At 35.4% G+C, this 27,863-nt stretch overlaps 2 protein-coding genes across 2 annotated transcripts in view; one reads left to right on the top strand and one right to left on the bottom strand.

Annotated features, from left to right (window-relative positions):
• The window catches only part of IFT80 (intraflagellar transport 80), a 96,442-nt gene extending 81,086 nt beyond the window's left edge, over window positions 1-15,356 (bottom strand). Inside the window, exons 1-3 of the mRNA XM_006908186.3 lie at window positions 15,199-15,356; window positions 3,636-3,719; window positions 905-1,126 (exon numbers count right to left, since the gene is read on the bottom strand). Coding sequence (XP_006908248.1) covers window positions 905-1,126; window positions 3,636-3,672 — 259 coding nt within the window. The 5' untranslated portion in view covers window positions 3,673-3,719; window positions 15,199-15,356. The remainder of the gene's footprint in view (window positions 1-904; window positions 1,127-3,635; window positions 3,720-15,198) is intronic.
• A 351-nt stretch (window positions 15,357-15,707) lies between these two features.
• Window positions 15,708-27,863, top strand: part of SMC4 (structural maintenance of chromosomes 4) — a 32,276-nt gene continuing 20,120 nt past the window's right edge. The window contains exons 1-8 of the mRNA XM_006908185.3: window positions 15,708-15,825; window positions 16,938-17,081; window positions 17,902-18,080; window positions 18,530-18,721; window positions 20,231-20,407; window positions 26,302-26,466; window positions 26,720-26,847; window positions 27,306-27,446. Of these exons, the coding sequence (XP_006908247.1) occupies window positions 16,943-17,081; window positions 17,902-18,080; window positions 18,530-18,721; window positions 20,231-20,407; window positions 26,302-26,466; window positions 26,720-26,847; window positions 27,306-27,446 (1,121 nt within the window). The 5' untranslated portion in view covers window positions 15,708-15,825; window positions 16,938-16,942. The remainder of the gene's footprint in view (window positions 15,826-16,937; window positions 17,082-17,901; window positions 18,081-18,529; window positions 18,722-20,230; window positions 20,408-26,301; window positions 26,467-26,719; window positions 26,848-27,305; window positions 27,447-27,863) is intronic.

Here is a 27,863-nt window from a genome sequence, read left to right as displayed (position 1 = left end):
TTCCCTTTCCACAGTGGCCTGAGGCCTGCTGTGCTCAATCAATGTCCCGTTCCCTTATGTCTCATTCTCTTAACTAAAGTGATTCACTCAGTGATGGACAAGTGACCCAAGCTCTTCCAGGACCCTCTGCAGCTTGCCTGCAAGAGATATTGAAGAAGATGCACTCTCTATGCTGACCTTTTTTTTCTAGTAGAATGAGATGCTGGCTGTCATCATGCTCAACATATAGGGAGAGCCGATCCAAGGGATGGTGAGAACAAGGGCCTAATGCAGCTGTGCTTGAAGATCTGTTCCCTGAAAACAGGTGAACCAAAAAGCTCCATCTGTGCCTAAGTGTTAGCCAAGTAAATTTCTTTTACTTTGGATGAAGTACTCTTGACATAGTAAATAAAATGTAATTGAGACAAAAATAGTTCAAATTATTTCTAAGAAAATTAAAACATTCCCTTAAAAACAGAAAAATCATGCTTTTTACTCCCCAATAATAAATCTCCAACTCTGTAAGTAGAAATTGACATACAGTAGAAAATAAAGACTATATTTAAATAGATAGCTTACTAAATGAGTATGTGTTGTGTTCATTTTTAGTGTAGCTATGTCATAAAGTTAAATTTGAAGAAATTAGAACCAAAACTGGTAACAGTTTAACAACTTGTAAGAGAGCACAGAGAAAGTAAAGCCAAAGGTTCAGATTCAATCTCAGTATACACCAGTTTTATTCACTTTCTGCCATGACGTTTTATCGCCTACTCACAAACCAGCTGACTACACAGAAAATGAACAAAATGTATGAAAGTATGCAGATGCACAAATATCAGTTTTGAAAAACAACTCAAAGCATAAGTCATATTAATATATTATGTCTTTTAAATACACAGATGAGCATATAACATTAAAAACTTACCATCAGAGCTTGTGAGGACAAAGCTTTCTGCTTGAGTTTGTTTCTTTATGCCTAAACTTTTCGGAAACCAGTGAAGATCTATTGGGTAAATATCATCAGGAAGCTTTACTATTTGATTTGTTTCACTGGTTAACAAGTTCCACTTCACTATTTGGTGATCATCACTACATGAATACAGTTCTTCAGCAGTAGTCCAGCCCACACAGCTTACTAATTCTTGATGTGTCACCATGTTAAAGAGACATAACATATAACATATAAAAGTCTTAAATCTTAAAAAATAAAATAATTTTCAGATGCAGATTATAAAACGAGTATATAATAAGGCCAAACATTTCAGTCTTCTAAATGTAAATTTTTTTCATTTTATGATTTTCATTTTAGTCATAAATTTTTCATTTTATGACTTTCATATTTTTTCTATTTAAAAGGAAATAAACATCAAAAGAGTTGTAAGAATGGAAAGCAAGATAAGAAATCCAAATACCAAAAGAGGGGAAAAAAAGATTTAATTAATGAAAATTTTAAAATTGTGTTACAAAATATTCTACAAGGTCAAAAGAAACACAAAGACATCTAACAGATCAAAAGGCATGAAAGGATCTACACTAAACTATTAAGGGATAGGTTAGGAGAAAAGGGAACTATACTTTTTAAATTTACATATATCTGTATCAAAGTTATTAGAATAGTATGTATTATTTTGATAAGTTTTTAAAAATCAAGTGTTAAAGGAAGACTGAAATCAAACAGTAAAATATCTGCTTAAATTATACATTATAATAACAATTTGCCTAGGAAAAAACCTACAGCTTAACAGTTGAAATGAAAATCTTACAAACTTTATTGACATTAAATTCAGGAAATAGTTCAATTACAATTTACTGCACCTATAAAATGCATAGTGCTGGATGAGATATGAACCCTAAAATTCTCACTTTATTTAACCTATTTTTTGGTCTCTGATTTATCAGAAGGATTTCTATAAACTGAGGCATTCAAGGCTCAAGTAGCACTCACTTCACCAGAAGCAGCTTACCCTAGCAGAATTACATTTCTAGAGAAGGCATTTCAGTTTGTTGTTTACAAGTGACCCTTTCTCTTGGTTATATCTGGATCTCTATATTACTAGATCATTCCTATTTGAGTTGTTTGTTCTCTTGTAGTTATTATATAATCCTTTTATTTCCTCCTCTTCTCATCAGTGCTTTTTATTGGCTTATCAGAGCACTGAATAAACACCAAGGAAAAAGAGACAGTGTGCCATAATTATTCTGGAATGTTTTAAGATTTTTGTAATAGTTCAAAATATGATAGATTAAGCAAATAACCAAAAAAGTAAAAAAGAAATTATAGGAAGATTGTAAGAGCCTTACAATAAATAGATAACAAAGTGGTACTACATTATACTCAGAACTCAAAATATATTCTAAACAAAAGGACCTGAGTATCACTACACCATTAGTGAAAAAATCGTTCCAATATAATTTCTATAGCCTAAACAATGTTAGGTAAAATGTTTAGAAAGGGAGAATGTTAAGTAAAACCTAGAAAGGGAGAAAATACACACACACAGACACACCAAAAAAACATAAAACATTAAGCTTTTCCTTATATTAATTTTAAGTATACATCAGACGTGTATAACAGATCTTCGAACTAATAGGTCAACCAAAATTTTGAGAGAAATGAGAGGACTACCAGATTAATCATCTTAAAAAACTGTTATTAGACTGTTACTCTTCAGCTTGAAAAGAAAGGTAAAAGCAGACAATGGACATAGCCAAAATCTGGTAAATGGCATATTACATATGGCATGAACTCTTGAAGGCACACTTTGAAAAGAGAGTAAAAATGATTTAAGTAGAAATAAGAGGAATTATATCTTCACTCAAAAAGGTAAAATAAGATAGTATAAATTCAAAAAGTTTGAACAAATGTCTAAATTGGTGCTTTTCTATCTCTGATGAAAGACCACAATTCTCTTGATTTCAAATCTGTCACAGATCAAAATTTTATGAGACAAAATAAAAATGAATTACTAGAAAAATGACCTTATATTTAGATGTTGTGACAATGTCAAATTGCTACAAAAAATTTTTACCTCTTACCTTCAATTTTTACTTATCCCTTCAGAGACCTGTAATAAAGTCTGCACATGATAATTTTAGAAGCACTAGTCTAAATAACTAAGAATGAAGGTAGAGAGGCCTACCATATCTTCCTGACACATAATTGGGAATTCTTGCTGACAAAATATAGGGTCATGCATTTGAGAAAATATTTATAATTGCTATCTTCCTTCATGAAATAATAAAGATCTGACTGCTCAGATTTCCCCAACTTGTCCTCTACTTTATTGTGAGTAGAAGAACTAGAGCAGAACTCATAAAAAAACATACTAGATCACACTAGCAAAGAAATTATTTGGCTAAAAAAGTTTCTCTTTAAGATCCTACTAGACTAAACAAAAACTGTTTTTCATGTACTTAAGCACAGTACTTAAGTAAAAAAATGTCAATAAGGATTTGAAAGTAAGATTGAGAGCAAATAGTTTGCTTTGGAGAATTACCTACAACACATGATCTCAAATATTTCAAAAACAATTAGGCTAAACTACCATTAGAGTAATGAAAAAAAATCTATTTCCAAGTAGAATACAAAATAGAACACTTTTAACAATACTCTAGTAAGATGATCGCAATAAGGTCTGTAAGAATTAAAAGGATATGCTTTGGTTCTTTTAAAAGAGATATCTTCAGTCTCATATTTCCACTTTGCAGCAAAATTTTAAAATGCTACTTGATTGTATTCACTGTAAAAATATAAAATCTGCATTAAAAACAAACACATGTACACAAAAAAATAAAAGCAAACAAAACATCTTAGCACCCCAAGGACACTGAAACACCTTCAATCTTGCTGGTATCAAATACATGGAAAGAGGAAGAAAACTAGACAGTGTGCTAATCCTGCCAATAGGTGATTGGCGGCCTTGGGTTGGACTCCAGAGGTCCTCTACTCCCTGTCTGAAACAGTCCTACAAGTGCAGAACACTACTGAATGTGGTCAGGTAAATAATTTCCAAAGGTTATCCTGAGGCCAAACCAAAAGATTCTATAAACTAGGAACCCCTCAATGGCAGATCAATATTGGTCCTATTGAATGGATATACATTAGAATAAATTCCTAAGGTCTGATCAAAGGCTAAGGTATTTCAAGGCCTTTAATTTTGGAACCCACATGGAAATACTATAACATCATGAACCTAGTGGTTCGAATCTGAGGTTTACATTCTATTGGAGGTAGATAAACTGTCCCAACAGTTATGGTTGCCATGGACATGATGTGAAAAAACAAGTCAATTATGTACAGCAGAGGTAATAAATCCCTTATAAAACTTATATAAAAATAATAATATAGTTGCCAAATAAAAATTTGGAAAAAGAAGAGCAATACTCCTCCAAATAACCATGTCATCAAAAGATACAAATCAAGAAAATGCTAAATGGTCTGAGTCCAATTTATAGTTACGGGATTCTTTCTGAGTAATGTCACTAACCTCGAAAGAAAAAAGTAAATGAAATGAAAGTGTAATTAAAAGAACAAAATCCTCTTCACCAAGTAGAAAATTACAAACTACATCAAAGAGGTGCTGAGCATAGATAAGAATTCAGTAGGCCTCTCGTAGATAATTCTCATCCTCTGAATCCAGGAAGACTTTTAGATCAGCAAAGTGTTAAATACAGGTCTGTATTTCAAAGCACCTTTTTCACTTACTCTACTCATAAATGTGTTAAACTGGGAGAAAAAAGTTGTTAAAAACCACAAAAATAATCTGAAGTTTTATGATCAGCCAATATACAACTAGGGTGAGACGCCTTCTGTCTTTTCCAGTTCACATAGGAAGATATCTGTTCAATGTCAAGAGTATGAAACTGTATTATTAACCAAGGTCACTCCAATAAATTTAATAAAAATAAATAAATGAAAATTAAAACATTTAGGAAGAAACAAACAAACAAAAGTATGAAACTATGTATAGCAGCCAGAGCAAGAATACAATCTCTCCCTGGCACACTTCACAGACTCACTCTTTAGTCCTCATGAATTTCAACATTTTTTTCAAAATTCCCTCCTCCCTTCCATCGGACTTCTTACAATGGGCGGGGGGCGGGGGAGGAGCAGGGGTGGCAGGGTGGGGAGGGAAGTAAACACATTTACAAAATTCTACTTTTTCACAGTAATTCAAATTCATCAGCTTATAAGGATTTTAAAAGAATAAAGACAGATAAATTGTTTCAGGAAATGACCAACAACACAAATGACAAGAAAATATATATAAAATATGTAATTACAATCAGAAACGTAAAAGATCTTTGACAAAGGCATGATATATCTTAGATCAAAATACCTCAAACTGTTGAAATTCATAATAATCAGGAATAATTTCTCGCCAAAAGAAATCATAATCCCATGTAAACAGTAAAAGCAGTATGTCCTTTATGAGAGAGGAATCTGCAACCATTTAGAAACATGGTGCCAAAGAATCAGAGAAAGAGGAGGGTGGCATTCTAACACCGGGAAGATTCTCCTTTGCTCAGAAAGATCTTCCCATTACATCCTCTATTTAGCTGAGATCATATGCGTGAAGGATATGGGCATTCCAAAGTGAGACTTAATAAAGGAATAATAGAAAAGTAGTATTAGAACATAGCCAATTTGGGTCTATGGCCATGCCAACCTGAACATGCCCAACCTTGTCTGATCTCTGAAGCTAAGCAGGGTCAAGCCTGGTTAGTACTTGGATGGGAGACCACCTTGGAATACCAGGCACTGTAGGCGTTTTTTTAATTTAAAAAAAAAAGAAAAACAAAAACAACAACAAAAAAAAACATAGTCAATTCAGGGAAGTACAAAGCGGCCTAGGGGCTGCACTGAGGTCTTTTTATCTGCCCAAAGGCACTGGTCACCAAGGAACTGACTAGTGGTATTGAGGGGAGGGAGAAGAGATAATAAAAAGAAAGTAAGTTTTAGAGTATAGATAACTATTTCAAACTTGAGAGGGAGAACATGGGAGCAACTATGCCTTTGCTACCAAAAATCATTTACAGGTTGTCTTTGGTCTAGTGTGTACCAATATTCATGGGTCTTAAGAGGAAAAAAATGTGCTCAGTAAACCCTGACTCCAACTACAAAATATACTCCAAATCTGGCCACTTCTCAGCACCTCCATCATAGTTCAATGCCATGATCATCCCGTGCCTTGATTATTACAGTACCCCCAGAACTGATCTTCCTGCTCCTACACTTACCCCTTCAAACTCTTCTAAATACAACAGCCAGTAATACATTTAAGGCTAAGTCAGATCAAGAAGGCCAGTATGGATAATACAGAGTGAGTGAAGGGAGTGGCAGGAAATTGAGGGAGAAGAAGAGGGATACAGATCGTGTAAGGGTTTGAAAAACCACAATAAAAGCTTCAGTTTCTCTTCTGAATGAGGGAGGGTTATGAAAAACAGGGTGATATGATCTGACTTACATTTTTAAAGTGTCAGTAGGGATGGCATGAAAAAATAAAAAAAAACAGAGCAGGGATGAACGAGACTGGAAGCAAGCAGGCCAGTCAGGGTTTCAATAATCCAGAAAAGAGATGAAAGTGGTTTGGATGAAGAAGGCAGTAGTGGTACAAATAATATGAAGTGGTCATTTTCTGAATATATTTTGAAATAAGATCCATAGGGTTTGTTGATGAATTGGGTTTAAGAGAAAGAGGAACAAAAAATAATAACCTGGAAGTTTCAACAGGTAGAATAGTTGCCATTTACTGAGATAAGGAAGACTGAGGAAGGAACAGGTTGGAAGGGATAATATCAAAAATTCTGATTTGGGTATGTTAAATGTAAGGTGCCTATTAGACATTCAAATGGAGAATTCAAGGAGAAACTGGATATATAAGTCTGGAGTCAAGGGAGAGGTAGGAGCTGGAGATTTCAATATCAATCTGAAAGTTGTCAGCACAAAGATCAAAGCCCTGGATAAGACGAGTTTACCCAGCTACATGAAAAGGTGATAACTTCAGTGGCCTAGAAGTCCTACTGAAGTCAGAAGAATTGTCTGCATTAAGGTTCTACAGGAAGAAATGAGAAACAATTGGAGCTACACGGACGATCAGATACTTAACACAGATTTCAGAAGAGTATAGGTAGGTATCGGTAATGATGAAGTAGGTTAAGACTGAAAAGTGGGTGGCTGAGGTCAAGGAACTGAGAGGCCAGAAATGGAATGGATTGATTTGTGGATATTAAATCACTGAGAATAATGAGAGGAATAGTGGTGGAGATAGAGATAGTTAGCCAGGTGGTAAAATATTCATTGAGTAAGGAGACGTGGCAAAGAGATCTGCAGCTGACTGCAAAAAGCCAGGATAGAGAATGGTTTAATCTTGTAGGACTTGTTTCAAAGAGAGTAGGGATTTTGGAGAGGAAGAGGAAAAAATCAATTGTCTAAATACCTGATGAGAAACAAAGCTCTTTGACACATGAGAATCTGGGAGGCAAAACAGTTTCCACTTGAGAGGGCCATGGGGAAAGCGGTTTCCTTAGAAAAACACCAGATTTAAGTTAGACTACGAAAGTAAAGAAATCATTCGGAGTAAAGGCTGAGGACACAGATTTGGCCAATGACACACTGAATTCCAAAAGGTAGAGTGATAGGATTTAGAAAGGAGTTTGGAACAGATGGTGGAAAATGGTCGAAACAGTTGACTCTCCTCCAATACTCAGTCATCCCTACTTATATGGTAGAAGAATCTAAATTTTTGCTGCACACCAGGCCACCTAGAATAAAGACTATGTTTCCTAGCTGCCCTTGAAACTAGGTGTGGGCATTAACAATTCTGAAACCTACATGGGGATATTATGACACCATCAACCTAGTGACTCAATCTGGGATTTACATTCTTTTGGGGGCAGATAACACTGCCCAAAAGAAATGCACCCACAGTGGCAATACGAAAAGTAAAGGAGTTACTTCATTTATTTTTTAAGGAAGCCATTTTACTACCTCTTTTAAAAGTTATATAAATCACAGCATAATTGGAGAAGAAAAGCTTAGAAAATAAGAGCAACATTCTCCATGCCATGCCATCCAGACCATGTATAACATGGTAACAAGACAGAAGGAACCAAGACCCTTGGCCTTGTGGAGAGTCACATCAGTCCTGTATTACCTATTCAGACTTTTAAGTGAGAGAGAATAAAGTTTTATCATGTTTAAGTTACTGTCATCAACAGCTAAACCTACTAATGAACTAACGTAGGGAATTAAGAGTGCTGAATGTGAAGACTGAGGTAAATGAGGGTATACGGTATCATGAAATAACCAATTCCATCATAAGGGAAGGTGGATGATCAATTAATATTGTAGCCTTCTTCCTGGAATTGGCCTCTTAGGTAGTGTTGGTGTAAGAGTTTTATAAGGGAGGAAGGGGCAATCTTGCTAGGAGCATGTGGAGCTCTGTGGGGTTCCTTTTCAATCCAGATGAGTGTTAAGATTTACTTCAATAGGCAATTCAGAAAGGGAAAGGAGTCATAGAATTGTAGAGGGAATAATTACCCGCAACATTTTCTCCTAATTTCCCCCAACTTAAACTATGAGATGTCCTTGTAAGTCTTCTGTATCTATACTCACTGTCATGGTGATCTCACCCAGTTTCATGACTTAATATAGATTTAAATGTATTGACTACAGAGTAACAACTCCCAATTTCATATCTCCAGTTCAAACCTCTCTACTGAACACCCCAGACTTTTACATCTCACAGACATGTCTCACAGACATCCCAAACTTAAGATTCAAATAAAACCCACGATCTTTCCACCAACTATGTTGCTCTCATAGCCTTACCTATCTCAGTAAATGGCAGTTCCATTCTTCCAGTTGCACGGGCCAGAAGCTTTGGAATCATCATTGCTGGCTCCTCTCTCACATCTCAAACCAATTCATAAAAAACAAAACCTGTAACACTCTACTTTCAAAATATCTGATTTTCACCACTCTGACTGCTGTGATCCCAGTCCAAGGTGCTATCATCCATTAACTTGCTATGACTCCATGATGCCCTCATCTGTTGACTTGAAGTACAATAGCCTCCTAATTGGCATCCTAATCTCTCCACAATCTATGCTCACCAAAGCAACTATTTTAAAATAGATCATGGCTCTTCTCCACTCGAAACTCTCCTATGGCTTCCTATCCCAAAGTTATAACAAAGTTCTTACAATGGTGTTCAAAGCTTATATTATCTGGACTCCTATTGTGATGGTTAATTTTATGTGTCAACTTGGCTACATGATGGTGCCCAGTTATTGAGGCAAACACTAGTCTAAATGTTGCTGTAAATGTATTTTTAGAGGTGATTCACATTGAAAAATCAGTTGACTTTAAAGCAGATTACGCTGTATGTGGGTGGACCTCATCTAGTCAGTTGAAGGCCTTAAGAGCAAAGACCAAGGTTTCCCAATGAAGAAAAAATTCTGCTTCCAGACCGAAACACAGAAATTTTGCCTGAGTTTCCAGCCTTTGAACTCAAGACTACGCCTCAACTCTTCTTTCTCTGGACAGCCCTAATACATCCATTATTCTCTGACCTCATCTCCTGTTTTCTCTCTTTTTTCATTCATACTGCTTCAGCCACACTGGCCTCTATGTTTTTCTTCTAACATACTAAGCATGTTCCTGCCTCAGGGCCTTTGTACCTGTATTCTCTGCCAGGAATCCCTGCCCCCAGATAGCTGCATGGATTACTACTTTTCTCTCTTTTATATCTTTGTACAAAATCACCTGCTCAGTAAACTCTTCCCTGTATACCCTATTTAAGCCTTCTGTCATATTATACATTTTACTTAATGTTGCCCCTTTCTAAAATGTAAGCTCCGTGAATGCAGGAATTTTTGTCTATTTTGTTCACATCCATATCCCCAGCAACTAGAATCATCCTTACATACGGTAAGTGCTCAATAAATATTTGACCAATGAACAAATGGGAAAAAAATGGAGTAATTAGGCATAGCTCACAAGTGCAAAAGTTAAAAGTATATAAGCATACATATATAAAGATATATAAATGTAAAGATTAAAGGAACAAATAGAATAGTAGCTGTGAAGGCCTTTTGAACTTGGGTAGATCTCTGTATGTTTGAGGGGCAAAGGATAAGAAACTGAGGGACAGGGATAGAATGGCAATACTATAGAAACAGATACTAAGACAGCATGGTCCCCCTATTAAGTCATTTGGTCAAGGGCACTGATAATAGGGTACTTATATTTGTAAACACATAGATGGACAGTTCACAGAAATATCAATACAAATGGTCAGCAGGCAATCAAAAATACGAAACAATGAGCAGCCTCAATTATAATTTAAAAAATTAAAATAAAAACAAATACCATTTTTCTGTCATTAGAATGGCCAAATGCAAAATACCCAGAACCCAGTGCTGGCATACAGAGAAACATATACTCCCATACATTTCTGAAGGGCAGGTAAATTGGTGGTCACGGTCATTTATTTTTTTGCTCCCTACCCACTAATACCTCTGACTACCTTTTCTATGTTTGAGGAATTCCCTACCTTATGAGTCCTTCTTCCCATTATAAAAAACAAATTATTTTCCTCTCTAGCCTTCCTTCCAGCAAGGACACAGGCAAATAATCTAGGCTCTACCAACGTGAAACATTTGTGCCATATTTTGAGTCAGAAGCTACTGGGTTCTGTGGATGGATGGAGGTGATAGTAGCACAATGTGAATGTGGTTAATGCCACTAAACAGTCCACTTATAAATGGTTAAGATGGTTCAAAAAAAAGAAAAAAAAGAAGAATTAGATTTAAGAAATAAAGCTGAGAGGTAGAAGCACTAGGGAGAAAAATTTTAGCCAGGAAAGAAGGAAGACGTGATTTGTCAACAAGAATGCACCTATAGATAAGAGGTAGCAGAAAAGCCTCAGTAGAGAACAAGACTGTGAAGGATAGATAAAAAATGCAAGAGCTAGAGCATAAGCACATTAATACCAAGTACTTTTTAGGTCATTTCCATATTGGCTAACCTTTGGGTGTTGATATCAATAGTTGAAATTAATGGTTTGCTTATGACTACCCAAGATCCTATTTTCAAAAATGCAATTTTTATCAAGTCTTCTAAATTGATAACTCCGATCAGACTCCTGTGTCTCTTCTCCAGAAGAGAAAAGAGGGAGAGAGAAGCAGACCTTTTATTCATATTGGTCCCATCAAAGAACCATTTGCAGAAAGAGCCAAGGTCTCTTGTACGGCAGGGAAGAGAGAGGCAGGCTCACCATTTCCAGGTACAAATTCAAAAACATAACAAGCAAAGGAAACAGGTTTTAGAATGGTTATATAGTTCAATTACAAAAGACCTCCAACTGCCACCCCACTTCAATTCCCATATGTATTTGCTAAAGTGTAGGTATATGCTGTGATTTTTACACTTCTTTGCAATTCTAGCTATCATTGCTATCATTATAGCTAGACCTTGCCAACCATATGTTAATATTATTTTATTGGCTATATTTGTAATCCTCTTGTAGGGTGTCCTAATCAATAAATGTAGGGTGTTTATTATTATTCTAGCCAATAAAATCATGTGATCCACAAATTTAAAAATAGTCATCTTTAATTCATCCTTTTAATTCATCAACTAGCATAAAAAAAATCACGCTCAACTGATTACTAGTGCTGTACAATTATTAAAAAGTGAGATGAATATATATGTATTGACATAGAACAATGTCTGTTAAATGACAAAAGGTACACAGAAATATATAACTCAATCCCTTTTGTATAAATAAAAAGGGATATATATTTAAGCTATTGATTACTAAAACGTTTTTGTGGGAAAATGTGCAAGGCACTTAATGGAGACCTGTGTGAGGGTAGGAGCACTAGGATAAAAAAGGAAACTTTTAATTCTCATATTATACATTTCTGCACTGTTGGAAGTTTTTATCATGTTCATAGTATTTTATCTGTACATTTATGTGTTTAATATATGATTATATGATTATATGAGCAATAGGATTATGTCCCAATTTTTTCTTTTTTATGCGTTTCCTCATTTTTTGAAATCGCTTAATGTTATTTCCCATAAGATCACTATTCTCATTCTCTTTGCAGTATCTACTGCACTTGACCCCCTTCTAGTGAACGTCTACATATTGTACTTTTTCTTCCGTATTTAAAACGTGGCTAATATCTACTTCGCAGTTGGATTTTGGTAATTAAATGAGATAAAGTATGTAAATGTCCAGTAGAGTGCTGAAAAATAGTAAGAACTTGATCATTGTTACCTATTTGTAGTGCAAATTGGTGTTTTTGTCACCCTGCATACATTCACTCTTTTCCTGGCTACAAAGAATTTCTCCTTGGAATACCAACTTCCTTACTCTTAGCCCATGTGGCCTGAACAGGGGGCATGAGACCCAGACTTAAGCTAATTAGAGCATTCCATTTCATTTGCGCAAAGACTGTTTCACAAATGGCCCAGAACTTTTATTTAAATAAACGATGGGGAAGAAAAACTCTCCTTACCCCTAGTCTTTAATTTTAGAAGATTTAAGGCTTGAGTTACTATAGCTGTCTTACCACAGCAGGGAGAGAGCCTTAAGGTGCCAGAAGATACTATGTGAGCCTGAGAATAATGCCAAAACAATGATACGTAAAATGGAGCAAAGAAAGAAACCAAATCCTGGTTTCTGCGCTTGCACATGGAATCCAGTTACACTCACCTGATTTTTTGGTTATGGGAGCCTTTTTTTTAATCAAGATAATTTGGATTGGGTTTTCTGTCACTTGTAATCTAGAGAGGCCTACCTGAGACATTACTATAATTATTTCTTCTTCCTAGTTTCAAAGAATGAACATTTCCTGGTGCTATCCTTTCTTTACTCAAACCTCAAAAACCTAATCTATTTTTAGTGTTCCAACTATTCTCATAACATGATCTCATCCTATTTTCTCTCCTGAGCCATATTTTCTACAACTACTGCTCATTGGATATCATTCCATAATCCCAACAAACATGAATAAAAACAAACCCATCTTTCAAAATGGTCCTTCCCCTCAAAACTGTTCTGCTTCCTCACTTCCTATTTTTTCTGCATTTAATTAGATGAGAGTTTCAACAAAGTTAACGTAGTAGGGAGATTATATTATCAAGAGAGATATTCATTACTATCTGTCCTGTGTCTGTATCCAAGTTATTAATCTTGAACAATATTCTCTTAAGTACTTATACATCACATAAATTCATGGTTATTTATTCATTTTTATGTATTAGTTAAGATCTAATTAATTCAAATATTTACAATTACAAACTTGATTAATATTGTTAGACATTTACCCACAAACCTAATTTCAGACTTTATGAAATGTGACCACCTTAGAAGACAAATTCAAAGATTCACAAATAATAGTATATGACTTTAAGAATTTATACTCTTAACTTTGTACATGAGAATCCATAAAATCTATAGATCTTATTTCCTTCTCGTTGGGATTTTTTCCACTCTATTGTGTAGGCACTTCTCACCTCCCACATGGAAGACTGTACAGTAATAATCTAAGTAAGCTATGCCTGATCTCAGTCTCTTCTGCCTTTAACACATCCCACAAAACTACTGTTGTTTTGTTTTGTTTTTTTACCAAGTCATTCCTTAGTGAAAAATTTTTCTAATACATGTTTCCTCCATATCATATCTAAAATCCTTGACCTGGTTTTCAAGACACCTCATAAGCTAACCTTCTAACTTGACATCCCATACATAATACATCCTCAGCACAATGTCGAATGCTTACAGCATGTGTGCTAGACGAACAAGCATAAACAATCCTATGAGATAGGTATTATATGCTGGTTTTAGAAATAAATACTCTCAGAGAGATTGATAAATTGAGTAAATTATCCACACATATAGCTAAACAAATGATGGGATTTGGTATTGTTATCTGTTACATTTTTCTACCACATTGTGCTCTGTCCTCTATATATACCACTCAATTTGGTCTAGTCTTTGCTTTTTCATGGTTGATATCTTACCAATTCAGCTTTTGTTTTAGAAACTTCGAAAATCCAAAAGATTCCAGAAGCTCTCAAAGAAAATCCCTACAATTCTTAGTATGCCTACTAGCCGGTTTTCTTTACCTTGAGCTTTGTTGTCTATCGTTTGTCTTGTGAAAACAATAATTCTTTTTTAACTTCAAATATAAAAGTATATTAGAATATCAAGTCAATGCTTATTCAAACCACACAAGTGTCCCAAGCTCACCAGATTGTTAAATTTGTAGTGAGTGTCCACACCCCTTTTCGAGATACTAAACCTGATTTTATGTTCCTCAAGGCAACAGTCATAAATCTTAGACTGACAATACAAATTCATAAAGCATATTTCTTGATGCTTTAGTATGCCGGCCCTAAGTATGCAAAATTTAAAGGTGGGGGGGGGGGGAAGGCTCCCTGTTCTCAATGTCAAATACATAAGGTTTGCTGAATAAATACTTACTGGAGGTAGCCTAATCAACCAATGGTTGACATTGCCGGGGAATAGGACCACGTTTGAGAATCTGAACAAAGTTCTGAGAAAACTAACTCCCCAGTAAAATGCACAAACACACAGAATTTTGTATGCAATTTCAGGGGAAGGTGGTTATGAACGCCTCTGAAGTACAATCACCAACCACCAGATCCAGACTCTAGGTTAAAAACCAACTAACATAACTAAATTCTCTGGGAACAGGAATACTTTCTTAATAATCCTGATTATGTCTTGCACAGTGCAATGTATACGAAAACTACTTTAGAAATATTTGCTGATCGATAATTTTCTCATAAAGATAACTAGTGGCATCGGCAAATCGTTGCTTTCATGACGGAGTCTTTCATCAAATGATTTCAAAAGCCCAAAACGCCCTTTCACTAGTGACATTAACGACCTAACACCAATAACTCGAAATCATTATTTTGCTATTCACGTGTGCACTACACGATCATTCACCAATCCAGGTTTTCTCTTCTTGTTGTCCCTCAACTCCCTCCAAACTCAGGGTTTCTTCCTTCGCATCTCAAAAGCTACGTCCAGAGCCCCACTGCCCCCAGGGAGACGAAAAATAACTGATGCTCCACGCCGCACACACCCTCAAAGCAGGAAAAGTAGGATCCGGTGACGGCCACAATTTCCAAACCCTTTCTTCACCACGTCCAGACGTGAAGAGATTTACCTTACGTTCCAGGAAAGAGGTAGCGACTGCACTCACAGATCTGGGACCAGTTACCAAGAAGGCTCTCGACCTCGCCGTCACCATAGTGACTTCTAAGAACTACGCTCACTCTCCCTTCCCGCGATACTTCCCCGCCGCGCGTCAACCGAGAGGGCCTGAGATCCCGCCCCTGAGAGAGCCCGCCCTCTCTTTAAGGGGCGTTATTGGACAACTGAGCCCCTCCTCCAGCTGTAGGCGGAACCCCTCTTATTTTTTTTCCTTTATCAAAACTCGACAGGTTGTCTTTTTTTAATATTTTTATAAGAGTGCTGTTGCTGTAAGCCCCAGGGGAAACATCGTTTCGCTCTTCTTTTCCACTTAGTAGAAACGACCCTTGCCTCCTGGATTCCCCACCCATCTGAACTCGCGCATGCGTGTAAGCGACCATAAGATGGCGGTAATAATCGCCGCACTTTTTTTAAAAATTAGTGGTTCCCAGAAAGCATTGCGCGCATTTGTAACGAATTTCCGTTCGAGTTTGTATTTTAGGCGCCATTTTCGAGTGAAGGACCCGGAGCCGAAACACCGGTAGGATCGGGGGGGCTGTTCAACTGTTTCCAGCCTTGGTCTGAGTGGACTGTCCCGCAGGTAAAGTACATCTTTTCCTGACCAAGTTGTCACACTCTCACTTCCTACCCCGTCCGCGGGCGCTCGGAAAGTAGAGGCCTTGAGCTGGAGCAGCCGAAGTCTGGGCTGAGGCTGTCGCCGGGAGATTTCTCTTGCTGTCACCCCTCCCCCCTTGGCCGCTCCCCGGCAGTCGGGGCTCCCGCGCGCTTCTCCCGGGCGCCACTTCTCTGAGCTACTTAAGTGTCGCTCGGAGTTGGGGGTGGGGGGAGCTCTAAGCCTCGCGGATCTCAGAAATCCTTGTGTCTGTCGGGGAAAGGGCGTCTCCTCATGCCTTCTCGCAAGGGACTAATTACCGGGTCTTAGCCCATACTGGTGATCTCTTATATTTCATTATCTAACTGGATTCCGCTTCGGGCCCTGGAGAGGCAAACCCCGGTCACCCCAAGATAATTGAACCGGAGCAGGCGCCGCCGGCGCCCGATTTGGAATTCGCCAGTGGTCGACCCCAGCCTCCGGCCGCTGGTCCCATCCGGGCTATAGAGAGACCTCGAAGCCCCCAAGCCGTCAACGACACCAAGAGCTAAATGGCGAGGAAAGGGCGGCGAGTCACCCCCTTAGGGTGATGCTCTAGGAAGAGCTGATGGCTCCTCAAACCTAAAGCTAATATGAACTCTTAAGCCTGTGCACTGGCATCCTTAGCCACCAGAACGTGGGAGTGTCAATAAATCCCGGTGTGTGGAAATTACTTCGTTTAGAAATTATATATGAATATTCATATGCACTCATACTGTGGGCAACGGGGGCCAGGCATTAAAATATAGAAACCTAAGTAAGTTAACTCTATCGTTGCTTGGTTCCCAGGCACGTCTAGGTTTCCTATTTGCTTAGGACTTAAGAAAACGAATCCCGGGCCTCCTGTGCACTTGGGTTTTTTGTGTCTTTCCCGAGGGCCTTCTAGCGTTGAGCGGGGTTTCAAAAACAGGCTTTTTAGAAACAAGTGGTCGGGGTTTTCCCCTCGAGTGGAGCGGGGGTGTAGGCTGAGCCGATCCCGCCGCGGGAGCCAGTGGGAAACGTACCTGCGCGGCCGTGCGGCCCGCAGGCTGACTTAACTCCCGGCTCTCACCCGGCCTCAGCGACCATGCCCCGTAAAGGCACCCAGCCCTCCACCGCCCGGCGCAGAGAGGAAGGGCCGCCGCAGTCCCCGGACAGCACCAGCAGCGACGCGGAGTCAGAGCCACCGCCCGGCCGCTCTAGGAGCCCGGCCCCTGCTACGGCAGGTGAGTAGCCCACCGATACCCTGCAGGAAAGCGCGCTGGGGGGCCTGGGTGGGTCCGCGTCCAACCTGGGATTGGCTGGTATTTGGCGCGAGCGAGAGGGGCTGCGTTGTTGGCTTGTCTGAAAGTCGCGTGTCGTTCCGGTAGATCAGCTCAAGAAAGCGGTTTGGCGATTTTCAGAAATTAGACTCTTGGTGCAGTTTTGTTGTAACGGTGCTAGAGGGGATGGGGGGAAGTAAATTGCTTCAGTTGTGAATTTGTTTGTGGCCTTGTATGTCCGCTGAAATCGGCGCGGTCAGCCTGTAGCCAGTGGACTTTTTTCAGACAATCAGCATGACTGTATGTTAATATGATGAAAAAGTTGCTTGACCCGAACCTCACTTCCTTGGTCTTAAATTGCGATTAAAGAGAAGATGGTAATGTAACCACCGTAACAGTTGTGAGCACAGTAATTGGATGACATTATGAAATCCCTGTGACAGTGTCGCTGGAGCTCAGGAATGTCCAAACTTAAGGTTCCAGGTGCTCAAAAATACGGAGAGAGTTGAATCTACACTTTAGGATTTAACCACCTGCTTAGGCGGGGAGCAGGAAATCAAGTTGTGGTTTTCCCAGATTTGCTTTATGATGTAGTGAATCCTGAGAGGTACGTTTCTATAGAATTTTGTGACTGGTGACATTTCTTTCAAGAATTTCTTTTTTTGTAAAACCAGGATGAAAAACATCTCTCCAGAGATTAACAGGCACTAGTTCTCAGAACTAATTGCACTAATGCAGTTTTTTTTCCCCGTTGCCTTTTCTTTCCTTCCTTTGACTGGCTTAGAGACTCCAAGTGAGGAAATTGATAATAGAAGTTTAGAAGAGATTTTGAATAGCATCCCTCCTCCCCCGCCCCCAGCAATGACCAATGAAGCTGGAGCTCCTCGACTTATGATAACTCATATTGTAAACCAGAACTTCAAATCCTATGCTGGGGAAAAAATTCTGGGACCTTTTCATAAGGTATTTGACCATTTAAAATAACTATTGAAAGATAACGAGTATTACTAGATGTTTTAATTTTGTAACTATTATACTTGCCCTGATTGATGCATACGGTATGTTTCCTCCTGCTTTTAACAACAAATTAGCTTTTGTTTAATCTGATTATCTTTGGTATCTCTTAGCTCTTGTAAAGTTTTTCTCACTGAATAGAATTGGTGAGTTTTTTTGTTTGAAGGGAGTATTGTCTCAGTGTTACAATGAATTTTGTAAAATGTCTGAGTTAGGATTAGAATATGGTTTTATTTAAGGTGCTGAAGCTTGTGATGGAGGAGTAAGAAAAGTGTTCTTTTGTAGCAAAGAAAACTTAAATACTTGTAGATTGCTGCAAATAGAAAAATCAAGCTGTTTAAAATCAGCTTGACCTTTTAAACTTCACTTTAATTTTTTTTTCTGTTCTTTTTATGCAGCGCTTTTCCTGTATCATTGGGCCAAATGGCAGTGGCAAATCCAATGTTATTGACTCTATGCTTTTTGTGTTTGGCTATCGAGCACAAAAAATACGATCTAAAAAACTCTCGGTACTAATACACAATTCTGATGAACACAAGGATATTCAGAGTTGTACGGTAGAAGTTCATTTTCAAAAGATAATTGATAAGGTAAGGGACTTTGATATTTAGTTATTTGCAACTTCAAGTAAGGAACACAAAGAATTTAAGTAAATTGCACATTTTGTTGTTTTGGGCTTTTAAAAATTGGTATATGGTGAAAGCATAACAAATATAGGTTTCATTATCTCCATGACCATATTTTTTTTTGAAGAGTAGTGGTGGTGGCTATTAAACTTAAAATATTAAAATTTTCAGCCAGGGAAATAAATAGCTCAAAGAAGTGCTTACCTTTTTGAAATAAAACAGTAAACATTTTAGTATCCTGCATGCCAAGAAGGCATTCTTTTACTATAAATTTTTGGTTCATTTTTGAAGTTATATTTTTATTGCCTTTGGGTAAATTACCTAAACTTGAAAATGTAACAGTTGACTAATTTTACTATCTCCATCATTTCAGTTCACATTAAGTTTAATGTTAGTAGTCCTGAATATCTGATATGAAAGAGCTTTGCCTTAGTTTGAACTAACCTTTTAAAATGTGAGGGGTCAAGCCAACATATCTATTTTCTAAAAATGGAGACAATTATAGGTAAAATGTCTATTTAGATTATTTATCCGGTTTTGTTGGTATAGGTTTTTCCTCTTCTGATTAATAATTAACTTTGGAAATTCATGGCTCAAAAATGACTGGCTGAAACCTAAAACATATAGCAAAGTAATTACATAATGAAACAGGGATGTGACTTGGCTTCTAAATTTTAACTTTTTTTTTTTTTTTTTTTTTAATATAATGGACTTTAAATCTACACAGTGGCATCTATTTCAATTTTGTTTCTTAAGTGCTTTTCTTACTGTGCAATTCAGATTGGAAGATAGATAGCCAGTAAGTCAGATTTGATTCCATTGCCTATTAATTACTTTTGACTCATGTAAATTTTAAAAGCCATAATTTCAAAATGACACAGCTTTTAAGGGGAAGTGAGTTTTAATAAAGTAGATTTGTACTTTGCTTATATTTTTAAATTTTTTTTTTAATGTGGGTGATATAGTTGTCAATTCTTTACAATTCTTTTTACCTTCAATTAATGGCATATTCTTTACCCTTGTCCCCCCCAAAAAAGAAAAAACAAAGCCATATCACTTTATTAGTGCCTGCCTTCCTTTTTTGTTGAATCATCTCTTGCAGCTTTTTTAAATGGTCTAGTAATTTAATCTGTCAATATGATTTAATAATTTGGGTGAGTTTGTTTTGGATGTGGTGGGATTCAAAAACAAAAACATTTGTTTTTAGGCTTGTTTGGAGATTGGGGGGGGTTATTTTGCGTTTGGTTTGGCTTTTTGGTTTTTGTAATCTATGAGGAAGGGCTCAAACAACTTTGAAAAATATTCTTTGCTAAGATGGTTATTTCTGAGAACTATGGCCAGTTTATGTGCATGTTCAATTGGACTTTTTAATCCATAGAATTAGTTTCAATATGAAGTGAATAAAATTTGGAGCAGACCTGTATGTAACTTAATACCAACAGTTGTTTTCTGGTTTTGTTTTCCTCAAAAAAGGAAGGGGACGATTATGAAGTCATTCCTAACAGTAACTTCTATGTATCCAGAACGGCTTACAGAGATAATACTTCTGTCTATCACATAAGTGGGAAGAAGACAACATTTAAGGATGTTGGAAATCTTCTTCGAAGCCATGGAATTGACTTGGACCATAATCGATTTTTAATCTTACAGGTAAGTTTATTAAAGACTTCAGAGGTTCTCTTATACTTGTTACTTTTTTTCAATAAAGTTTAGGGAGTGTCCCCTTTTTGGATGGATCCTGTATTTTTGAGGCCTTAAAGTACTGTAGCAGCACATCATGGTTTACATACTACAGTCGATGCGAATCATTATTTGCTGCTCTAGAAATTTAAGGAAATTCGTTCATAACTATGTTTTCATCATCAGATGCTCATTTAATGTTTGGATGGACTGACATACTTGTTCCGCTCTAGCAGCACGTAAATATTGGCGTAGTGAAATAAATATTAAACACCAATATTATTGTGCTGCTTTAGTGTGACAGGGATATAGCAACTATCATTTGTTTGTATTTCCCTTTAAGATAGCTTTTGAAATGAGATTCAGAATCTCTTAATAGTCCTTTTATTTTACTTTCATTATTCTCATCTAATATATAGCAAAAAAAAAAAAATGAATACTTGCACTTGTAATTTGCCAGATTTACCTGAGCCACCTAGGTTAACTTAATCTTTTTTTTAACACTTAAAATGGTTAACTAAAAGCTTACTCAAGTTGGTTTTTGTTTTGGTTAGAATGGCCTACTTGAACTACTATTGGAAGATCAGAAAGTAACTCGGATATTTCATTTTTAAGTATTACAACTCTTAAAGTCTTTTTAAAGGAGTATAAAATTAAGTCCCTGGTGTTAAGTTGATGTTTATTAGAATCCCTGTATTCTTTTATTTGAGTAAGGATGTATTCTACCAGCATTGCTTGGTAAGAAAAATCCTTTATCTTCTCTGCTATCTTTCAAAAAAGCTTTTAGTATAAAACATGGCTTTGTCAGACATATTAAAATTCTTTTTTGATTTGAGGCTGTCTTTTCCTGTGTCCTGTCCAGATTCACTAAGTATAATAATAAAAGCATAACTATATTGTGATGTAGAAATAGCAGCTAATATTCTTTAGTGTCTGGTCCTACTGATTTTACACTAAGTTGGTAATTTTGATTTGATACTAAAAGTTTTGTTAAGATGACTGTTTGCAAATAACAAACTTATAAAATGTTAGCCCCGTTTTTGTCTTCGTTCTTCAACTTTTTTAAAAAGAAAATACTACTTTGACACATAGTATATGTACAAGGTAAATCAATACCATTTTGAAATGACATGTCTTTTGTTACATTTGTAATACTTCTCTAACCCAAACTTATTTAAAAATATTTGGAAATCAGCTGTAGTTATAATTTTAAATAAAATTCAAATTTATACAAATGTGGAATTAAAGCTTCGTGAGTTTTTTTAAATCAAATTTAACTTTCATGGATTTTATGTTCTAGAATTTGGTTTGGTTAATTATGGATAAAAAGTTATGTCCCTTTACAATACTAAATTTGATAATGATATTGTTTTTGCAAGAACCTATACTTGTGTCTTATTTTTTGTTTATTATTTGCTATTTATTATCCTAGAATAATCAAAATTTTGCACATGTGTAAAGACATGAAAATAAAGTGGAGGCCGCATTTTAACCCTTGTAAGGGTAATTTTCCCTTGGTGCAGCCTCTCTTTCCAATTCAGTAAGTAATAAAGGAAGCTAAATAAAGTAACAGCTTCACAAAAAAGTAAATAATTTTTAAATTGTCAACTTTACATTAAATATGTGTTTCTGAAGTATCTAGGATGCTTAACCTTTTGTCCTCATAATAATCTCAATCTTTTGTCTTCTCAATCTTTTGTTAATCTCAATGTCAATGTCATCTAAACAGATTGTTTTAAACATTTTTAATACCAAGGTAAACTTTCCAAGTTAACAGATTCAATTCCACTTGATTAAATTTACAGACAAGAACCTTAGAAACTTAAGTGTTTAGGAAGAAGAAAGAGAGATTGGACTAGGTAGAACTAATACCCCATTTAAAAGTTTGAAGGAAAGTGGCAGTGATTTTTATGTAGTTTCTTATCTAAATCTTAGACTCCTGCACTAGAGTCTTAAAGCATTTGAAGGTAAGTAAGAAAGCAGTTTTTACTACCTTCTCTTCCTCTGAATAATGTTTATCTTAAAAACTAGCTGTGATTTGGGAGGCTGGGAACTTGGAGACATAATATCACCATATGTAGATAGACTGGCCAGAGCTATGTGGTAATTAAAGTCCATAAGGGTAAAATTTTTACACAGTTTATATTGTTTTAGTAGGTTCTTACAGTAAGCAATATCATCATTGACCACTCAGATGAGTACCTAATGAGGTACTATGCTAAGATGCTTTAAGTGATTCAAAGGTGGTTAAACCCTGTTCTTGTCCTTAGTGGTATTTATACATGATTTCAAAAAGTGTTAGAATATAATTGACCCATTGTACTTCAATGTTTGTGTATTTCTTCATTTATATGTACCTGATTTGGGAGTGTTAGTCCCATTACGATAACATCGGTGTAAACAAGTAGGGTTTTATTAGCTCTGTAAAACATTTCATGGTAACTATGACTTATAAATTAGGTTTAGTCAGTTTGGATGCATTGCTCCATTCCAAGTCAGAAGAATGATAACCCTTAATGCTTTTATTATAGTTCGAAGTCACATTAATGATTGCTGTCTTAGGGGTGGTTTTTTTTCAAAGTTTTTAACTTTATACGCTTTATCTTAATATTATAAAATTTAAATTTAAAACAAGAACCAAGATTTTTTTCTTACTGTTTAATAATTTGGAGTGTAGATTAACTTAGGTCTGAGTTGTTACCTATCTATCTCTTCCATTTTCTTTCCAATATACTTCTAAGCCTTGCTGATATACAAACTATTTGAGTTCTAGTCTTTTAGCCTGTAAGAATAAGTATGTGTTGAATCAACTACTAACCTTGGTGATTTGGTTTCTTGGCCACTAGTAGCTTACAAAGAGCAAATTATAATAAAATTTAAAATTAGAAGATAAAAGATAATTTACAGTACAGTGAAATGGAGAAAATAAAAAGATTAAGACAAAATAAAAATTAAAAGCTCAGTAATTCTGGACTATTTAATTTTGATGCAAACACCCATATTTATCTTAATCCTTTAGGCCTTATTAGTGGGAAGAGTTTTATTATAGCTATGTACTTCAGTTCCTGGAGTTCATGCTTGCTAAAATTTGATTCCACTTGTGTAAGGATTAAGAGCATCATAATTCCTCTTAGAATTTAAGTTTTATTCCTGTAACTTATTATCAAAGAATGATATAGCTGAATTACAATATCCTGGTTTGGCACCCACTTCAGTAAGTTAAAATTTAAGCCCTTGGTATTATAAATATTCTCTTGGCGTATGTTTGCTCTTTCTTTGTTTCTCTTAAAAACCTAGTTGATACCTTTCCATAGTTGTTTAAGGTCTCTGATAAGATGCTTTAAAATTATCTCTGAAATGTATTGATCTTATTGCCCTAAATTAAAACTGTATTTTATAATTTCCCATAGGACAGGTAAGATGTCTGAAAAATAAGATGTGGTCCTCTAGGATAACAACCCACAGATTAAATATGAAATGGCACAAAATGGAAAAAAAAGAAAGTAGAAACGGGTGGTAAAGGCAGGCAAAAGACATGAAGAAACAGAGCCACAGGCGAGGGCCCAGGTTGTCGTTGGAATACCACAGCCGTCCTAATGGTTAAGTGACAAGCAGAAGCCTAAATGTTCTGATAGGCTTTTGATTCAATAGTGCTAATGTGATAATAACTAGTAAAACAAACAACAACAATGAAAAACCCACAAATGCCATATAATAATCTAAAACTGTTAATGGGACTCAAGGTGGAACTATTTTGATTCATAAATGTCCTTTCACTTTTATATTTGTTTTCTACTGGGCAACCTGTTTGAATGAAAAGAAATTATAGCTGTATATCCTTCATTTTGGAGAGAGGTAGGAGGAGGAAAAGCAAGTAACCACTATACCCAAAGCTAGGCAGTCTCTTAATAGCAATATTCCCTCTCTTTAATAAATAATTTGGCCAGGAAAAGTGTGGTACCTTAAGTGTTTAAATATTCAAATTAAATTAGGTAGTATATTAGAATATCAGGTGTCAGTTACTATATTTGTTATTGGAATTATAAACATTAACCCAAAAGATTTAAACAAGTACAACCTCTAGATCAGTGATTCTTTGTATCCCCACCCCTAGGACATTTAGAATTGTTTGGAGACAGTTTGAGTTACTACAGTTGGGTGAGGGGAGATACTACTGTCATCTAGGGGCTAGAGGTCAGAAATGCTATTAAACACTTCAGATGCCCAGCATAGCTCCCAACAAAAAATATTCGGCCCAAAATGTCAATAATGTCGCCATTTGATAAACCCTGCCTAGAAGAAAACTTTGAATAAGACTCTTGGCTCCTTCAGTGGCTGGAGTTTGTCATGTTGTAATCCAATTCTTTGGACATTCTTCCAGGCTTAAATCCCAGCTACAACTTAAACTGTTGCTGCAAATATTTGGAAAGAACTGATCATTGAAAGCAGAATAAAATCATATAAATATGTACATATTTAAACACTAACTTAGTTAAAACACTAATACATACTGAAGGTCACAGAAAACAGGCTTTTTGGATTTCACTTTGTATTTGATAATCATGTGCTGTTAGTTGTCAAAGTAGAAAATGCGATGATTTGCAAAAATATTAAAAAATATGCCTTTGAGTAAGTAGATTCAAGAATGAGATGTTTTAGCTTTAAATTTTTTACTTTTTATAATTATGTTGAGGCTTTTGGTAAACATGACACTGTCATTAGCAAGTTTTATCCCAAATTTTTAGGGTTTGTTCATAAATATTTTAAATATTTAAATTGAGAAAGAATACTATATTCTTTTTAAGGTGTAAATTTTTTTCTTGATTTTTTTTTTTTCTTTTTTTCTATGTTGAAATAAGGATTCTTTTTTTCCTACTTCCTGTCCCTTTGCTTCTGTTGTAATAGTACAGAGTACAAGCCGGCTACTTCTGTGAAGCAGAGTAGTACCATTTTGCCTGAACATGTTTGGACAAAATTTTCTCCACCATCAAACTAAATGGCTGCCTAGCAGTCAGCCCTGAAGGTTACTGATTGTGGATTTCTTTTCTCTGTAATTAAACTGCATAAATACAAATATATAATGTTAATCTAAGATTTTAATTATGTTCAGTTTTATATTAATGATTGCAAATAAAAGTTTTTTGGTGTCATGTATCAGGATCTTCAGTTTTAAGTCAGTTGAATTCTTCTATAATTACTGTGAGAAATAAGTAATTTCCTTTTCCATTTTAATGGTCTTGCTTTTAGAAAGTTAGAACATTAAGTTTGAAACATCCTTATGAAGTCCAGCACTTGTTGAGCAACTCATAACACCAAGTTTTTTATAAAGTAATAATACTAACCACATTGAGACAGGACACCTACCACAGTATTACCATTAAGGAATCTTTTTGAAAATTCTTTTTTTTTTTTTTTTTTAGAATAGGAACTCTAATTATGTTATTAAAAGTTGATAATGTTGCCAAAGTAACTGAGTTGTAGATTATATGAATTCCTTGTTGTATCTTGCATAATAGAAAAGTTAATCTTTTGTTTTTTAATTTATTTATATTGAATGAGCATTGTAGATGAGGAATCTTCCTTTGGCTCTGTTTATATGTGGATATATAATATAATTAATAAGAGTTTATGTAAAGGAAAATAAATATAAACTTTTTACCCCCTTATATAAAATTAAAACTCTTAAGATTATCAGTAGAGAGAACGTTTTTATTTATATCTTATTAAATCTCTTTAAACTACTGATTTACATCATTTAGTTGTTCATTACTATTGGATTTGTTAATTGACTGCTCCTAATTCTCAGTTTAAGATTGATGTAGCTAAACATACACAGTGAGTGTGAAATATGACTTTTTTTAAAGGGTGAAGTTGAACAAATTGCTATGATGAAACCAAAAGGCCAGACTGAACATGATGAGGGTATGCTTGAATATTTAGAAGATATAATTGGTTGTGGACGGCTAAATGAACCTATTAAGATCTTGTGTCGGAGAGTTGAAATACTAAATGAACACAGAGGCGAGAAGGTGAATCTTCTGTAGATTTTTGTTGTAAATAAGAATGTTTTATTATTAGCAAATTTTACTGAGTCAGATATTCAGATTAGATCATAATTATTGAAGAAATTCTTACTATTTTAGATTGAATTTTATATTATTGACATTTAAGATGCATTCTTTTAATATGCTTTGTATGTTTTTCTCTAATGTCAGTATATTTGAAATTCAGATTGTACATTTGAAATGTATTTTAACAATCTGTACACTTAATTTTTTGTAGTTAAACAGAGTTAAGATGGTGGAAAAGGAAAAGGATGCCTTAGAAGGAGAGAAAAACATAGCGATTGAATTTCTTACTTTGGAAAATGAAATGTTTAGAAAAAAGAATCATGTTTGTCAGTATTACATGTAAGTATCTTAATTTATCCACTTTTATAGTTGTTTCTGACATTAAGTCAAAGCTCGTTTCTTTTCCTATCAGAGAGATATGAAAGCTGAAGTAAAAAAAATTCTAAAAATTGTTTTTTTGTGTTGAGTTCATTAAATTTGGGTTGTTTACCAAAATACTGAAGTTGACTTTTAAGTATCTTGAAGTTGGAAGGTGGATTCACAAGTATTTATTACTATACTTAATAATATTTCATATACTTTTTAATTCATGTAACATCTAATTTTGTTTATAAGGAACCTGTTTTGTTCCTAATTCTAGCCATGACTCTGGGTTGGTTGTCCACTGCACTAGTCTTAGGTAATTGTAAATTGACTATAATTAAGAATGCTTTAAAAACAGCTGGTTTTACTGAAATAGTTAACACAGTTTTAGAAATGTCATTTTAGGATCTCTGATTTTTTTTTTCCCTCTCTAGTCATGATCTGCAGAAAAGAGTTGCTGAAATGGAAACTCAAAAGGAAAAAATTAATGAAGATACCAGAGAAATTAATGAGAAGAGCAGTATACTGTCAAATGAAATGAAAGCTAAGACTAAAGCTGTAAAAGATGTAGAGAAGTAATAATTTTTGGAAAGTACTAAAAGTATTTAGATTCAGTTAATTTTGTTACATGTATATGTGTATATATAAACTTATTGGCAGCACATTAATATAATACTTTTGACATATCAAATGGTCTTCTTTTGCAAACAAAAACAAACTTAGCTGTCCTGCATCTAGTTCATCATCACTGCAGATTGAGTAACCAACACTGGTAAAATAATGGAGGATGCTACCCCCTAGTGGCAGAACACCATAACACAAAACATAACAGCAAAATAAGCATTTAACCTAACAGGTTAGTTGTCTTAAAAATAAACAGTTCATAGATCTAATTAAGGTAGAATTGGGTTTATTCTAGATAGATTTTTTTAAAGTTTTATCATGACTTTTTTCTATGCCAGTATTCAATGAAATCAATATCTTACCTATAT

This window comes from Pteropus alecto, unplaced genomic scaffold (assembly GCF_000325575.1).
Source record: "Pteropus alecto unplaced genomic scaffold, ASM32557v1 scaffold81, whole genome shotgun sequence".
Taxonomy (NCBI): domain Eukaryota; kingdom Metazoa; phylum Chordata; class Mammalia; order Chiroptera; family Pteropodidae; genus Pteropus; species Pteropus alecto.
The sequence above is the reverse complement of the archived record's forward strand: the minus strand, read 5'-3'. Positions and strand labels throughout refer to the sequence as shown.